The sequence below is a fragment of the Tachysurus vachellii genome, chromosome 1, assembly GCF_030014155.1.
Source record: "Tachysurus vachellii isolate PV-2020 chromosome 1, HZAU_Pvac_v1, whole genome shotgun sequence".
NCBI classification, from domain to species: Eukaryota; Metazoa; Chordata; class Actinopteri; order Siluriformes; family Bagridae; genus Tachysurus; species Tachysurus vachellii.
The window spans coordinates 28030812-28046444 of record NC_083460.1 but is presented as its reverse complement, the minus strand read 5'-3'; the positions used below and the strand labels follow the sequence as shown (position 1 = coordinate 28046444).

The following is a 15633-nucleotide window of genomic DNA, read 5'->3' as shown; positions in this document are numbered from 1 at the left end:
TGATTCACTGCAGCAGCCTGAGAGTCAACAGTGCCCCCCAGTGGTCCAGCAGAAAAATAAAACAAGAGTTGCAAGAAGCTTGGAGATGTGCAGGTGGTGGTGTGGTGCTGTGTGGGTGTGCTGTTTGTGCATGCCTGGTCTCAGTCTAGTCTTTTTGAATTTATTTGAAAGTCAAATCTTGCAGTACAGACGAAAAGACATACACACACAATGTCTAGAAAAGCCAGAAATAAACATGGTCGTACATGACTGAAGATTCAAATAACAAAAACGCTTTTTCATGTCTTATTCTGCCCCTCACCTGAATAATGTAGACTTCCTCTCTTCCATTGTACCAGATTTCAAATTTCTTTGCGTCTCCTTTCACATTCTCTGTGATTCCTACGGCACTCATCTGCCACAGAACACATCAAACATATCCTTCTATGAGTATATTTCACTTCTCTATTTTTAAATCAATGCATCCATTTCGAATAACCTGCAGGTGTATAGTCTTTTTGCTGAAAACCGAAAGAAATCTGCTGGTTTCCTGAGACTTTAATGACATTATTTTAACCCAGACATCAGTAAATCATTATTAATTGGCAACATTATGGAAGTGAAGTATCAAAGGTTTTATTTATAGGAAAAAAACTAAAGCATTAGTGTAGGACAACCTTTTGAGAATATGAGCTCAGTGACAGAAACCATAAATTTTTAGATGAAGCCTATGGGATGCTTCATTACTTTCAAGGGCTAAAAACTTAACACATTGGTCCTTGGTTTGAAAAGAGGCATTGCTTTTCTCTTCTCCTAACCTTAAGTTGAAAATTACGTAATTCAAAAAGACAGACTGAAAAATTTAGCATAATTATCATAGGTTTCAATTCCTAGAAAAAATACTTTCAGTGTAACAGGTCCTCCTCATCAGGAAAGAAACAAAGACACACAAAGTTTCCTTTATCATTTGCTAAATAATAAATATTTATTTATTATATTTATTATATTTATTAAATATTATTATTTATTAATAAATAATAATAAATTTGCTTCATTTACGAAGCTAAATAACTTCCATTGGTAAAACAGTCGTTGACGCAAACTGATCAAGGAAGAAATTAAGAAAATGGGCTGGGGAGATATGATCTGACTTTCTTTTTTTTCTGTTGCACTTGTACTTGTCGTACGTTGGTGGAATTTTTTAATGCTGTGAAATGTTTGTAAAACAGATTAGCTCCTGTTATCACTCACATCAGAACATAGCTGTCATAGCAGTCATTTGTTCCCTCAGCAACTCATGAACTCGTTTACATGAGCAATGTAGCCATAACTACGGTCAGAGCTGTACATTAATCAACAAATCAGAATCGAGCATTAAAAAAAGCTTTAACAGCACTGTGGTATAACCTGCCTTATTAATCAGGTAGCTAGCAGGCAACGCACTTTGATATTGTAAAGTAGCTAATCTATTTTACCATTACCTTCATCTACAGAAATGGCGTCATGTCTAAAGTGTATTACTACATTTCTATATTGCAAAATATTTTATAAAATGTTTTTATTATACATCTTTCCTCTTTTCTCTAGCTAGCTAGCAGGAAAAGCTGCTATAACTATCCTTAGCTACGTAAAGACTATGTGCCAATAGACTGAAGGATAGAAACAAAAGATGCATTAGGACTAATTGGCTGTTCAGAATATAATGCATGTTGTTTGGTTTGGCTTCTAAAGTATACCTAGTGTTAGATATTATCCAGCAAAATTCCACTTTTATATGTGTAATTATAATTATAGGTGTATCATATGTACTGTGTTTTAAGTATGTATAAAAGTGTCTCAGAGACTGTAGAAGACATTTTGAATCTATTTTCACAACCAACCTGTTTGTAAATGTCACAAATGAAGATTTAAATAAGGGCAAGCACAAAGTGCCTACCTTCAGAGAATGTTTGAAACTGTAGGATGGGGATTTCTCATGGCCATCCGAGTTCTCCTCACGCTTCTTGCAGAATAGAATCATCTTATTGTACAAGAAGAGATGTCGCTGCATGGGCTTAAAGCGGGCCAAGTCCTTCACTTTATTGTGACCTTTTTTATGGTCTGTCCACACGTTGAAAGAGCCTTGCATGAGCAGTTTACCCAGGTCATTCAAATTACCCTAGACAGGAGAGATAACGTCACCATTATGTACTTCTTTTAGCACGGGTCGGCCATGTGCCTTTAAAGAAATAAGGACATAGACCAAAGAGTCCACTTAGCGAGAATGCACACTGAGTATAGAAGGCTACTTTATGCACATCATGTTAAAAGTGTTTTTATAAACATTGAATTTTTGCATGTAAATACCTCAAATCCAGTGATGGCAATCTGATGCATTGAATCATTGACAGATTTTATGATATCCAACATAGTAGCCAGAGCTTCCTCTAGTTCCGCTGTGCCCTCTGAATTCTTGCTGCATTTCAGCATCTCCTATAAAACAAGAATGTAAACAGTAACCGTCAGAGATCAAAGTCTAAATAATGATGTCATCCAAAACACTGCGCATTACCTTCAGCATTAACTGGTACTTGGTGATTCTCTGAACAGGTTTTAGCAGGTAGGCATCTAATGAGAGTTTGTGGTCCAACCGTTTTTGACATTCCTGTATCAAAAGGAATTATTACAATGGGAAACAAAAAACTGTTATGGATGTGTATAATCGTCTGTGATATACAAAAGCAATAAGAATAGAATTGTGAAGGCAAAATAGAAGCATTCAGGCATTACCTGAAAGAACAGGCTGTCCCCACACTGCCTCCAGAGAGCCTCAGACCGAGGTTTATTTTGGCAGTATTTCTCATAGATCTGCAACTCTTCTTTCTGTGGGACAGCAAAGCCAGACAGCCTTTCATTTTCAATCTGAACAATATCCTAGAGCCTAGAGTAAGTGCATAGCCTGCGGCACAGCTGCTTTCATCAAAGCCTTATGGTATTACTCACCCTTTTCAGGAAGCATGTTCCCACTAACTCAGGCTTCTCCACACAATTTTCCAGCTCTTTGAGAAAAGTCCTGCACGAAAAATCGACAAGTAAATGAACAACATAAGAAGGAAGAGAGAGCAATTCAAATCTTCAAGTGTTATTACATCATTTAATAAATAAAAAATGATAGGGTTTATTGTTAAGGGAAAATAATTAAGTAAGGTGCGGTGCGTTCTAGTAACAGCATGTCTGGAAATGTTTTATTATATAAATAAAATGCCATTTTGCCAAAGGTTAAGGGATTTTATTAATTAGTTAAAGACATGTTGTAATTATCATTACTTTTGTTTAATTGTTTAATGTTGTGTAGCATCTTTGAACCACCTTCTTGCTATCAAATGTATTGTATTAATCTAAACCTTGCATAAAAACCGTGCATTAGAAAATACGTTTTCACTTCAATTCAATTCTGTTGTATAAAGCGTGATAAAATTATTTGAGAATGTAAAACCCAAATCGGGGCACGGTGGCTTAGTGGTTAGCACGTTCGCCTCACACCTCCAGGGTCGGGGTTTGATTCCCGCCTCCACCTTGTGTGTTTGGAGTTTGCATGTTCTCCCCGTGCCTCGGGGGTTTCCTCCGGGTACTCCGGTTTCCTCCCCCGGTCCAAAGACATGCATGGTAGGTTGATTGGCATCTCTGGAAAATTGTCCCTAGTGTGTGATTGCATGAGTGTGTGTGTGTGCCCTGCGATGGTTTGGCACTCCGTCCAGGGTGTATCCTGCCTTGATGCCCGATGACGCCTGAGATAGGCACAGGCTCCCCGTGACCCGAGGTAGTTCGGATAAGCGGTAGAAGATGAATGAATGAAAACCCAAATCCAGCCTTCCCCAGCTATGCTTCTGGCTGTTAGTCTTTAGTGTGCTTTATTGATTGATTCCCAAAATGAATTACAACGTATAGATATGTATAAGTATGTTTAAAAAAAAGAAAAGTAGATGGAGCCCAAAGGCAAACTTATTGGGAGACTACAGTTTAGTATTATATATAATATATTTTTTAATCATTTTTTTATTTTAATAATATGTTAACAAAATGAATTGTGATACTATATGGCCCTTCAAAGACTCACAAAAATGCAGATGGGTATAAATTTCAGACCTTTGATGTAATGCGATTATTATGGTATTAATATCATAATCAGATTACATTATAATGAACTAAATGTCATTATGCAAGTAAAAAGAAGGCTCTCATTTCAGCAGTGATGACTGGCTAACAGTAACATGAAGCTAGTAGTACAGGCTGAATGACTTCCATTACCCTGCACAAGTGAGAGGATCTAAAAGCAATGAAAAGAACCTAAAGACTCAAATAATCTTTTACATATATACTTACATATTGTTTCTTTACTCTTGCACTGAACAGGTTTGTGTGTTCCAGGCTTAATTACACTCATCTCAAGTTGCATCCACAGTAGACAAAACTGAAACCTGAACAGGTGACTGTTTAGCTTAAAAAAGCTTGTGCCTTGGGTTTTTCTCTAATGCCCAAGCACATTGTATGCTGTGAGCATAATTACAAAGATCTTATTTGAAGTCATATGATCTCCTTTGCTTTTAAAACGGGCTTGGTGCGGCTTAAGATATAAAAGAAGTAGTTTTTCAAATGCAAACATTTAGCTATTAGACTGAACTACACCACATAGCCAATGTTTGTGAATACAGGACAATGACACCCATTTGTGCTTGTTGGACATCTCATACCAGATTTAGTTCTCCATAGTTTCTGAAACAGCCTCGACTCATCTGGCTCTCCACTAAATGTTGGGGCGTGGCTATGGGGATTTGTGTTCATTTAGTCACAAGAACGAAAACGAGATCAGACACAGATGTTTGGGTGAGGAGGCTTGTGGTACGGCCAATGTTCCACTTCAACCTAAGATGTTCAGTGAGGTTGAGATCAGGACTCGGTGCAGACCACTCAAGTTCTTCCACTCCAACCTTGTCAAACTAAGGGTGTTCTCTAAAGAATTTGCTTGGTGCCCAGAGGCATGGTCATGCAGGAAGAGGTTTAAGGCCCTAAGTTCAAGTGAAAGGAAATTTTAATACAGTACCATAGCAAACAGGAACATAATAATGTATACAATAATGTAATTCCAGCTTTGTAGAAATAGTTTAGGGAAAGACTGTGATGGTCAGGGATCCACAAAACATTTGGGATATATTGTGTATGATTTATAAAAATTGATGATGGAACTATTATGTTTTGAGAATCTCAAAAGGTTCGTTCTCGTGAACAGTGATTAATAGACTCTGGACAGATCTGAAGTGTCATATAAAAGAAAATAACTGCAGAGCACTAATAGACAAAAGCACGCAAGATGATGTTACAAAATGATCTATGCGTTCATTATACCACAGTGACCTTTCATAAAAACTGCTACTCATCCTAAAAATCACTGAAAGCAATGCAAAGTCCCATGTTTGTGGCTTGAAAACCAAAGCCCTAAGACTATTTGTTGCATTTTCTTTGGTAACCCACAGACACTGAACTGACGCTACAGTGATTTACTGGCAGATTAGAGCACAGGCTAATCTTATTTGTTAAAGGGTTAAAACGATAGAAATAAAATGCATTCCAACATTAAAGCCACACACCATCTGCACAGCAGGGAGGGCAGAGTATAATGGTGTGTTTGCTCTGGGATGGCCTGCAATTACTGTGGGATCAACAAATTCCAGGACGAATCAGTAGAATGTACAGCAAAATGTCACCGCAATTTAGACTAGCTAAATCCAAGTCCTGACCTCAATCCCACTGAAAATCTGTGACGTGATCTGAAGCTGGCTATTCAAACAAAACATACAAGGCAACACGAACAAATTAACCCACTTTTATAAAGAGCAATCAACGGATCATTCAGTAAATATTGGAAGTGGCAATGAGGGCCGATACATTTTAAATGATTAAACATAACATTTCTTGTTATGTTTTTAAACTTTCATACAATTTCATGTGAATATGTTGGAGAACAAATCACACAGAAATTTATTTACAGTTTGAATAGGCTTTAAATTTTGCCTACAACTGCAAGACCTAAAAAAAGCTTTGTTATCTTTTATAACACCTTTTCCACTTGCTTGGACTTGTGACCTTAAGTGATGCAATAACAACCTATAAAAACACATGATCTAAGCCAAATTTGTATCTAAGATTTACAGTTGTGTGCAATATTGTGGAGGTACAGTTCTGTAACTGTATTACTATGAAAAAGATTAAAACATGATAAATAATTAATAATAAAGTTAATTCATTAGTTGAATTAATTAATCAGCTTTACATTCAAGAAACTAAGAGTAGACGGAGCATGTTGTCGAGCATCTTTGTATCATCGGACTGTTATGGACATAACATTGCTGATGCCTCTGTTTGTGTATAGTTGTTATGAGAGCAGTGAAGTTAGGAAATGTATGGAGATGTTTTGCAATATCAACAAACTTTTAACATCTTCAGATTTTACCTCATATAGCCTCAGTAGCACTTTGCTTGCTCAGTTGATGAACGACGTCTTGTTTCTGTAGCTACTCAACATACCCACACAACCCCCTAACTGGATCAGCTGCCAATTTCCACCCACAAGGAGCATGTGTGCCAATCAGGACTATTTCTTTGGCTAATTTGTGTACTATGCTGAATAATCACCCTTATGTCTGCTTGTCTATGCAATGCAGCTACTATTTATTATTAATATTTTCTATTTATTACTATATTATCTTCCTCTGCTTTCTGTACTGATAAAGACACTTCTCTATTAAGTCCTGAAGAGATGACCGAAGATTATTTGTTATAAATATCAAGGGCAAGACTTCAAATTATGGCATTTGAAATAAACCCATTTACCTTTTCATGCTACAGTACAGCCAGATAATTTGGTAAAAAAAATACACACAACTTATTCTAACCCTGGAGTTAACTGTAAAACATGACAGCACCATTAAGTTACGTAAACTTATTTCTTCTCATTAACTCCAATAATCAAGCCAAGATTTCACAAAGTAAACTAAAAACAATTTCATTTGAATTAATCCATTGCCTTGACTACTTTTTTAATTCAGCAGATGAATGTTTAACCATCTTGAAATGTTTTAAAGTATCTGCATTATGTGCATTATATTCATTTCCAATGGATGGATTGTATTTTCACTTCCTGTATAACTGGTCCAATGTGCTCCTATTTCATATTTGCAGAAACTAGTCAAATTTCAAATGATGGTAGTGGTGGAATAGAGTTGCGCTTATCTTAATTCTGTATGTAGGAGAAAAACAGCCGCTCTCTGCTTGCCTTACATATTTTAACCACCACAAAATCATGTTATACACAAAAATGCTCGTGTGCTTGGAATCAAGAACTGGGAGTCACCACACAAAAAAGAATTTGGGTGTGTTAATACAATTATGGAAACCATAAGCACATGCCAGAAGGGACAAACACAAAATACATGAAGTGGAACATAAGAAAGAACAGTTAGATGTGTTTGTGGAAGAAGAATAAATGCCGTCTTCTTGTAAGATCTTTCGAGTTTTCGTATCCTACTGTATACAGATGTCTACGTAAAAATTTGGACAAGTAACAGCAGCTGGTCTATTTTAGAGCATGCAATCATTTAACTTATGACAGGAATGTAGAGAGCATGTGTGCCAAACAGTTGTCACAGATGGAAACCACAGATCAGTTTGTGGTTAATGCCATGGTGGCTTCATATGAACATGCTAGACTGTAATTTTAGGTTTATTTAAGAATCATTTCTTGCCTATTATGAAAGTCATAGATGTCAGCAAGATTGCCAAAGAGCACGTCCTTCTTGTTTTCCAAAGCAGGTGGTATTAGATGCATCATTTCTGAATTCTCCAGTGCGGCAGCATAGCCCTAATTGGAAAAAGAAAAAAAAAAAAAAAAAAAAAACACAGTGTAATTCCTGACAATTTGTATATAGAGAGTTTATGTCGTCAGTTTATTTATTCTTTATAACTGTCAGGACTTTCTGCCTGTCTGCCAACAGGAAATTCCGGTTAGCTCCAGGTGCAGTCTACAAAAACTATGCTACCGTATGTAAAGACTTATATAAGATATGCTAAATAAAACTCACTAAAGTGTGCTGCATTTGCCGGTCTCATACCCATACTGAACAAATAGTCAGAGCACAAGGTCGATTCATGAGCATGACGTTTAGTCTTAAACAGCCCAACATACCTCAATTATACTTTGGAGCTCCTCTACATAGAGTCTCTCCGTCTCAATCAGCTCATTCATAATGTGTCTACGAGGAGAAACAGAAAGAGTGTCTGTGCTTAAAGAGAAAATAAACATACTGAGATAGAAAAATGTGGAGGATACTTATAAAGAACTATTAATGAGGGCAACGCTAAGGTTTAAAACTACTGCTTTTTTTTAAAATATCACAGGTGACATTGTAGAAAGAAAAAAATGTAGTCTATTTGTCTAAGTTTTTGTATGTTGTAGGTTACACAAAGCAAATTCTACTACAGACCCTCAGGCTATAAAGACCTTTGCACTTGACAGGCACTTTGCACTTGTTTTCAAACATGCACTTTAAATGGTCGCAGAGATGCTCTTTATGTGTTATCTGTGTTATGTACTTAGTCTTTCGTTCTGTGTTGTTTTATGTAGCACAGAGTTTCTAGAGGAACGTTTCATTTCATTATTTACTGCACTAGCAATACAGTATATGGCTGTGTATGGTGATCATGTGACGTTTGTGCTTTTCCATTTGCCTCAGGGCAGAAACCAGATAAACCACTTGTCATCTTCAGAAATGTGAAGCAATGTTTCTAGTTAACATACATAAGCACACAGCTTCAAAGACAATACTGATGGAGTGAGAGATTATAACCCAAATACAAAATACAATAGAACTGAAAGTTCCTTTAAAAATGTGTTCCTTAAACAAGATTCACACAAGAAAATCTACTTATGTTTCATGCACCATATCTTGTTTTAACAGATGGTCCAACACCTTTTTTTTTTTTTTTAAACCTCAGACAGTAATAATGCAAGTCATGTTTTTTAGTCAGCAAAACGTTTTTAACTCCAAGTTAGCTGGACAGTGCAAATATTGACAGCAACTAAATTGTGTCATAAATAAATAAATAAATAAATAAATAAATAAATAATCAGCAAGATATTGACAAAGGTTTATGAATTCATTATCAGAATTCCAACATTAATACTGTATATACCTTGTATTGTTTAAAAAGGATTGTATTTAGTATGCCAGATTTCTATATTTAGTAAAATTATAATTATAATGTTTTATGATTCAAACTTTTCTTCGATTTTTAGGTGCTGTTTTGAACTTTTCCAGAGAAGACCAGGAGACTTCTTGTGCAGTAGTCTTTATTGTAGAGACATGATGAACACTTCCAGACAGAACGTACTGGCACGGCTGCTACAGTCATCAAGTCTGACTTAAAGTTGTAATGAAATGTATACACATTTTAGGGGCAGTCTCTTAAGATTGAAATGAAAAACTTGGGTGCCAATCCATGCATGAAAGTATGTAATAGCCCCACCCCAGATCTTCATCATAGGAATGAGTTCACCTCCTATTCTTGGCATTCCTTCTTGACTCAGACCCTGAAACAAATGGCCACCTTAAACAGATGACATCCTGAGTTACCTTGCTTTTTCCTTTCATATTAATGTGAGACAGGAACCACAAGACTATTGTAATCTACATTATTTAGAAAAAAAAGGAAATAAAACAAATGACTTGAAACGATTTACCTACAATGCCAAACATATTACTGGGCAATATGCCAACTTTCCAGATCTATAAACGATTGTACATATCTTCTTTATGCGAGTATACATTTAAAGGTTAAATATTTATTTAAAAAAAAAAAAAAAAAAAAAAAAGGTGCTGCTCTTTGCACTTTTCTTACTGGTTTTCTCTTCCTTCCTCTCAAGACCAGCCAATTTGACTCAGATGACACAAAAACAAACTCCTGTGTGACAGGGGAAAGGCTTGGAACATCCTATTCACAGGCCTAATGGCTAACTCTCCTCCCTCTGTAGTCCCACCCAGAAAGAAAGAAGCTCCGGTTCAGGCCTCAGTCACATGTTAACTCAGACTGAGCACACATCTGTGTCAGGCTCCTCTCAGGGACAAATTTTCCTACAGGAATGATGGCTCGTTCACTGGTAAGTCACACTATTTCATAAAAAGGAAAGTGGATTTTTTAGTATAGTTTACACAGTACCACACACACAATGTGATTCTGTTTAAAGTTACAGCATTAACTCAGTGGGGAGAAATTCATTGGCATAAAAACTACACACTGAAGGTTTAACTGCTAGAAATTGGCTTTTTTATCTGGAAAGTGCAAGCTGTATTGCCTGTGTGTTTTTAGATAAGATTGTAGGAATGATCAAACTAAAAAAACAATATTATTTCTAAGTACCTTTTTTTGGTTCAGCATTAATTCATTATAAGATGTAAAAACTGTAATATGTCTGCACTTTTTTTAAAAAATGATTTCCCCAAGGTTGTATTTTTTGAAATTCATTTTAAAATTCAACTTTCATTTGTCTCAAAACAAAACAAAACGGAAATAAAAACACTCTGAAATGTTCACATGGTCGTTCAAACTGCCGACCTACGGACATCGAACTCAACCACCTATAATTAGTTATAAGGTTCCCTCGAGTTGCTAACAGTTTCCACTCAGATTCTACAAAATGTAATTCAAAGTAGACTGAGGTTGTGCATTGTGTGTAACAAGTACGGACATTGACAAATGATGTGCTTTAAGTAGTCCTGTACATAATTTTAACCCAAAAACACTCTGCAGGGGAGCATTACCACTGTGTGGAGTTCAGTTCCTATTTAATATCCCACAATTACAATTTAGTTAAATAAATAAGACTTGTTCTCAAGTTGTTCTCAAAAATGTATTAGGCATGATATGCTGGAATACTTTAAATCACAAGATTATTCAAAATCAACATTACTTACTTTAAAAAGTCCAGGTCAAATCACAAAAATTATGCTCATTTTACAATTTCAAATTGTTAGAAGCTTATTCATTTAAAAATTTGTTCAAACACAAATACACTATATAAATGTAGATACTTTTTTTTTCCATCTATGTAATAAATCTATGGCTACTTAATACTGTTTTAAACAAATCGAGCAACCTGTTAACATATAACCCGTTTTATTACATATTAACTACATAACAATTATGGTGTTACGTAACAGAAATATCCGAACATGTTTTATGATAGTCATTTTGATGACTTCTTTGTTTATTGTTTCAGGATAATAACGTAATTCGCAATGTGTATCAACAGCTGATGATATATTTTTATGTTAATTTTTAGGTTTTTAAATCAGTGTTCACTGTAAAGTGCTTGAATAGTGCATTAATAACACAGCTTGTTCAGCAGACCTGTACTTTGTCCTACTTTTACTACTCTTTACTGTTTGTCACACAAGACCAGGAGTGAAAAGATGTTTGTATTTTTGTATTATTATACCATTTACCTTCATCTATGCAATTAAAAATATCTGTTCACTGGCAAGTCAAATGAGGTTGAAATTAATCAATGACATTTTAGACTGTGTTTATTCAATTACTCTGAATAGTCTATTTAGTATCTCAAAGTTAATACCAATGTGCCGTTTCAATGGGCTATTTAAACAGTCCAAGTCCTAGCGCTAAAAGAGAACAGGTGCCTGCAACGGCGCAATACAGTATAACAAAGTGAGCTAGAAAGAATCCAAAGCTCTTTAAATAAACAGGCTGTTTGGTGCCTGTTGAAAGATTATTCCTACCTCTATTATTTCGAGGCCATGCTTTTTTGAGGGACCCCATTGTTGCATGGTCTGCGCTTGGATAGATTTGCTGTGCTAATGATCTTTTTTGTCCTCAAATTGTTTACACAGCTCTTAACGTGTTTTCATTCTCTCTAACCTCTAAAGCCTTCTATTGTTTAATGCAGTGCTAGGCTGGCTTTTTCATATTTTATGAGAAGTCCTGTACAAAGCTCCATTTCTAGTTTACAAACAATGGTCAAAGCAACAGTTGGTACACATGAACCTCTTTTGACTGGTATTCCTGCCAGTTTTTTGTTAGCCAGGTAATTTCCATATTAAAATTAACCAAGATAACGCCACACCCATTGAACTCTAATGGAGTCCGGTTACTATGCAGGGTCATCATGTCATCATTCATCATGCAATTTGAGAATTTAAAATGTACAGATACACGTCAGTTTATTAATCAATCATCTTTCATCTTCACTAATGAAACAATCTTCCTTTCCAGACTGCCGGTCCCAGGTTGCAGAGGTAACTGGGTGACAATGCTGAGGCAAAACAGACAGATATGAACTGATCTAATTCTGGTTGAAGAATTACAGAACAAAGCAATGAAGTCCCACTTGTTTTTACTTTGAACATATGCAATGGGTTTGTGTCTTATAATGGAACTCAGACAAGTTTGATTTAAAAGCAGGGATTCAAGATCCCCTTATAGGACTTGAAGTGAATGAATTTGGGATTTCTCAGAGGTCTCAAAATGTTTATGAATTTCAGAAGGGTCCGAAAATGCCATTTCCTACAGCTAATTTTGATGTCCTGTGTCTTCTCAACACTCATCCTAGGCTGGGAGCCGTTAGAACATCACGTTGTGAACCATATAAAGTCCTACTCTTACCGCTACCTCATCAACAGCTACGATTTCATCAACAAATCCTTCAGCGTGAGCCATGAAGAGGCTACAAGCTTCGGGAGATTTCCGTACCTCATAGACAACAAGAACATATGCAGAGAGAAGGATGTGCTGCTTCTTCTCTTTGTTAAAACCTCCCCGGAGAACTTTATTAGAAGGCAGGCGATTCGCTCCACATGGGGTAACGAGACTTACATTAAGAAGGAGCTGGGTGTGAATGTGAAGGTGGTATTTATTATGGGTGTGCACCCAGATGGACACAAACGAGGTACCATTCAGAAACAGCTCCAGGCTGAGGACCTGAACCATAGAGACTTGGTCCAGCAAGATTTTCTGGACACTTTCCACAACCTTACTGTGAAACTCCTACTGCAATTCCGCTGGGCACATGCCAACTGTGAACATGCTCGCTTTTTAATGTCTGCCGACGATGACATCTTCATCCACATGCCTAACCTGGTCCGCTTGCTTGAGCAACTCAACAGTCAGGGGGTTGTGAATCTCTGGGTGGGACACGTTCACCGTGGCTCGCCTCCTGTGCGACGCAAGGACAGCAAATACTACATGCCCGTCCAGATGTACCAATGGTCCTCCTACCCGGACTACACGGCAGGGGCTGGTTATGTAGTGTCCCAGGATGTGGCTGCCAAAATTTACCAGGCCACTTTGTTCCTTAATGCCTCTCTACACATCGATGACGTTTTCATGGGCATCTGTGCAATCACCGTTGGGGTTTCACCCCAGGAACATGTTTACTTCTCAGGTGAGGGGAAAGCCCCCTACCACCCATGCATTTACGAGAAGATGATCACCTCTCATGGACATGCGGACGATGTTAACTATCTTTGGAAGGTGGCCACTGCGCAAGAGGTACATGGCATCTCTTCAGGTTTCTTTGGGAAACTATACTGCACTGCTGTGAAAATCAGGCAGCTTTGTTGGCCTTCCTTTACAAAGAAATATTCTTGCAAAGCAGCCTTTTCATGAAGGACTATGAGATGTACTTGGTCAATCAGTTTTAAATTGTACATTTTAATGTTAGGAATTTTATTTCATTTATTTAAGCATTTGTTACCTCTGTTTTTGGTAGTTACAACAGGCTCAATAAAAACCCGTTCTTCAGCTGAGTTTTTGGGCAACATTTGAAAGGGCTTTTTAACTAACTACAAAACTATGTGCTATTACATGGGTCCACTTAAAGGTTCTGCTGTTATTTTTTTTTTTTTTTTTTTTTTTTATGAGCACTGTTTTCTTGCTTTGATTTGAATTGTTGTTTTAAATTAAACAAATCGAACACATCACACATCTCTATGATCTCTCTCCATTACGTGCTTTTTCTTGCTCACACACACACACTCCCACACATATTTAACCCTTCCTCCTGTTTTTAAAAAGCGCAAGCCAAGATCAGGAATAGTCACTTCCTGCCGCTGGTATTTACCAAGACTGCTCTCATAGACCACATCCTTTTCTCTAAATAACTCCATATGACAATTTTCCGGAACCTGCATTCTTTTACTTCTCATGACCTTATTTGGATCTAGATAAAGAGGAAGATGAACCACGTTGGGCTCTAATATACCAATCCTTACTTCCATTTTTCCACTACCTTAATTCTAAAAATATATCTAATAATATCTTGGGGTTCAACAAACAGCCAGATTCAAATAATTTCTTATAATAATTTATAAGAAATATAAACTAAACACAAATCTTTACTCCTCACTGCCAGATTTTTAAAGCAGACATTAATAAATTTAACTAGATACTAAATATTTCCCCTAATATTTTCCCTCTGCTGGTATAAGTACTGTAAGTTAATAGGGTTTCTCTTATCCATATATGCATGTAATATAGTATGTATATGTGTATCTCTGGGTTCAAGGGGCGTGAGACAGTCTCTTACCGTCGCCTGCTGGACAGGCTCTCCTCTGTCTCGCTGCTCACGAGAACGTGGCTCGAACCTCCTTGACTCTCCTCATGCATAACTTCAATCTAAAAACATAACACAGGAAAGATTTTCTTATGCAGAACAAACAGTGACACATAAGGAAGCGCTTTAGCCAAGGTAATCCATTTATTTGGCTATATTCAAATTAAGATAACCTGCAACGGAAAGGGCGTGTGATGTACCTTGATGCCTCCTTTAGTCTTGCGAATGTTTTTCCTCCTTGCTAGCTCAGTATCAGTGTTCTGCTTGGTGGAACTATTCTCTGGACCTCTACGGTTCGGTGCTAGAAAGAAACGTAGTGTTTATTAGACCATAAATACAATACTGAAGAAATACTGTGGCACAACTGCCTCACTCTTCAAGGAAAGAGTCTGCTGCAAAAACACCTTAAACCGCAAAGCACAACAGCAACGGTTTTAGAAAAAACAAGGTACAAGTCTTATAATACCACAGAACATCGACTGTTAACCTCATTCATGTTCCTTTTAGTAGCCAACAAGGCTTCCTGTAGTTGTTTACCAGAGCCTGGTGGCCGCACACTTTTGGGGGAAGGGCGTTTAGGAGATGATTCAGGTCGTGGTGCTACATGCTGCACAGGTCTGGTTTGCTTGGCAGACAGCCTCTTTAGACTGATGTGTCTCTTCTCGAACATCTCGTGCACTTCCTCTAACCTCTTCTGTGCATTCTGCACGCTAATCTGCATGGAAAGTTATTGCAAATAAGATTATCAAAACAGATTTGACCAAATGTGAAAAAAGTAAAAGGAAGGCAGTAATGTGTAATGCAGTAATGTGATTATAAATAATTTCCTTATGCATCCCTATTCTTTATTTGTGTAATAGTACTCCTTACAGTTGTTTCTATTGAAATTATGATTTACACCTTTTCAATTTCATTCATAATTAAAACATTTAAAAATTTTAAATGATGATGTGATAAAAAATAATAACACGACTAAAAACCTTACATCATTTTCTAAT

At 36.8% G+C, this 15633-nt stretch overlaps 2 protein-coding genes across 9 annotated transcripts in view; one reads left to right on the top strand and one right to left on the bottom strand.

The window, feature by feature from the left end:
- The window catches only part of mcf2l2 (MCF.2 cell line derived transforming sequence-like 2), a 68839-nt gene that overhangs the window by 20835 nt on the left and 32371 nt on the right, over positions 1-15633 (bottom strand). For all 5 annotated transcript variants that reach the window (XM_060881305.1, XM_060881312.1, XM_060881321.1 and 2 more), the window contains exons 13-23: positions 15173-15350; positions 14836-14936; positions 14609-14697; positions 8198-8264; positions 7758-7873; positions 2962-3031; positions 2749-2841; positions 2531-2623; positions 2326-2451; positions 1916-2137; positions 302-394 (exon numbers count right to left, since the gene is read on the bottom strand). In XM_060881305.1, the coding sequence (XP_060737288.1) occupies positions 302-394; positions 1916-2137; positions 2326-2451; positions 2531-2623; positions 2749-2841; positions 2962-3031; positions 7758-7873; positions 8198-8264; positions 14609-14697; positions 14836-14936; positions 15173-15350 (1248 nt within the window). The remainder of the gene's footprint in view (positions 1-301; positions 395-1915; positions 2138-2325; positions 2452-2530; positions 2624-2748; positions 2842-2961; positions 3032-7757; positions 7874-8197; positions 8265-14608; positions 14698-14835; positions 14937-15172; positions 15351-15633) is intronic.
- On the top strand, positions 10051-13829 carry b3gnt5a (UDP-GlcNAc:betaGal beta-1,3-N-acetylglucosaminyltransferase 5a). Of its 4 annotated transcripts, none has more exons than XM_060881368.1 (3): positions 10051-10168; positions 12298-12541; positions 12635-13829. In XM_060881368.1, the coding sequence occupies exons 2-3, from the start codon at positions 12520-12522 to the stop codon at positions 13687-13689; spliced, it is 1077 nt and encodes a 358-aa protein (XP_060737351.1). In that variant the 5' UTR covers positions 10051-10168; positions 12298-12519; the 3' UTR covers positions 13690-13829. The 4 variants fall into 4 exon arrangements, with proteins under 4 accessions (XP_060737351.1, XP_060737341.1, XP_060737359.1 ...); XM_060881376.1 differs by having other exon boundaries at positions 10052-10168; positions 12298-12440; XM_060881358.1 differs by having other exon boundaries at positions 12298-13829.

Bases quoted from the DNA above. Each gene is read 5' to 3' on its own strand.
- b3gnt5a (XM_060881350.1), top strand. From the start codon at position 12,191: ATGTCATCATTCATCATGCAATTTGAGAATTTAAAATGTACAGATACA. The intron at 12,321-12,634 runs GTAACTGGGTGA...CACTCATCCTAG, and splicing joins GCCGGTCCCAGGTTGCAGAG to GCTGGGAGCCGTTAGAACAT.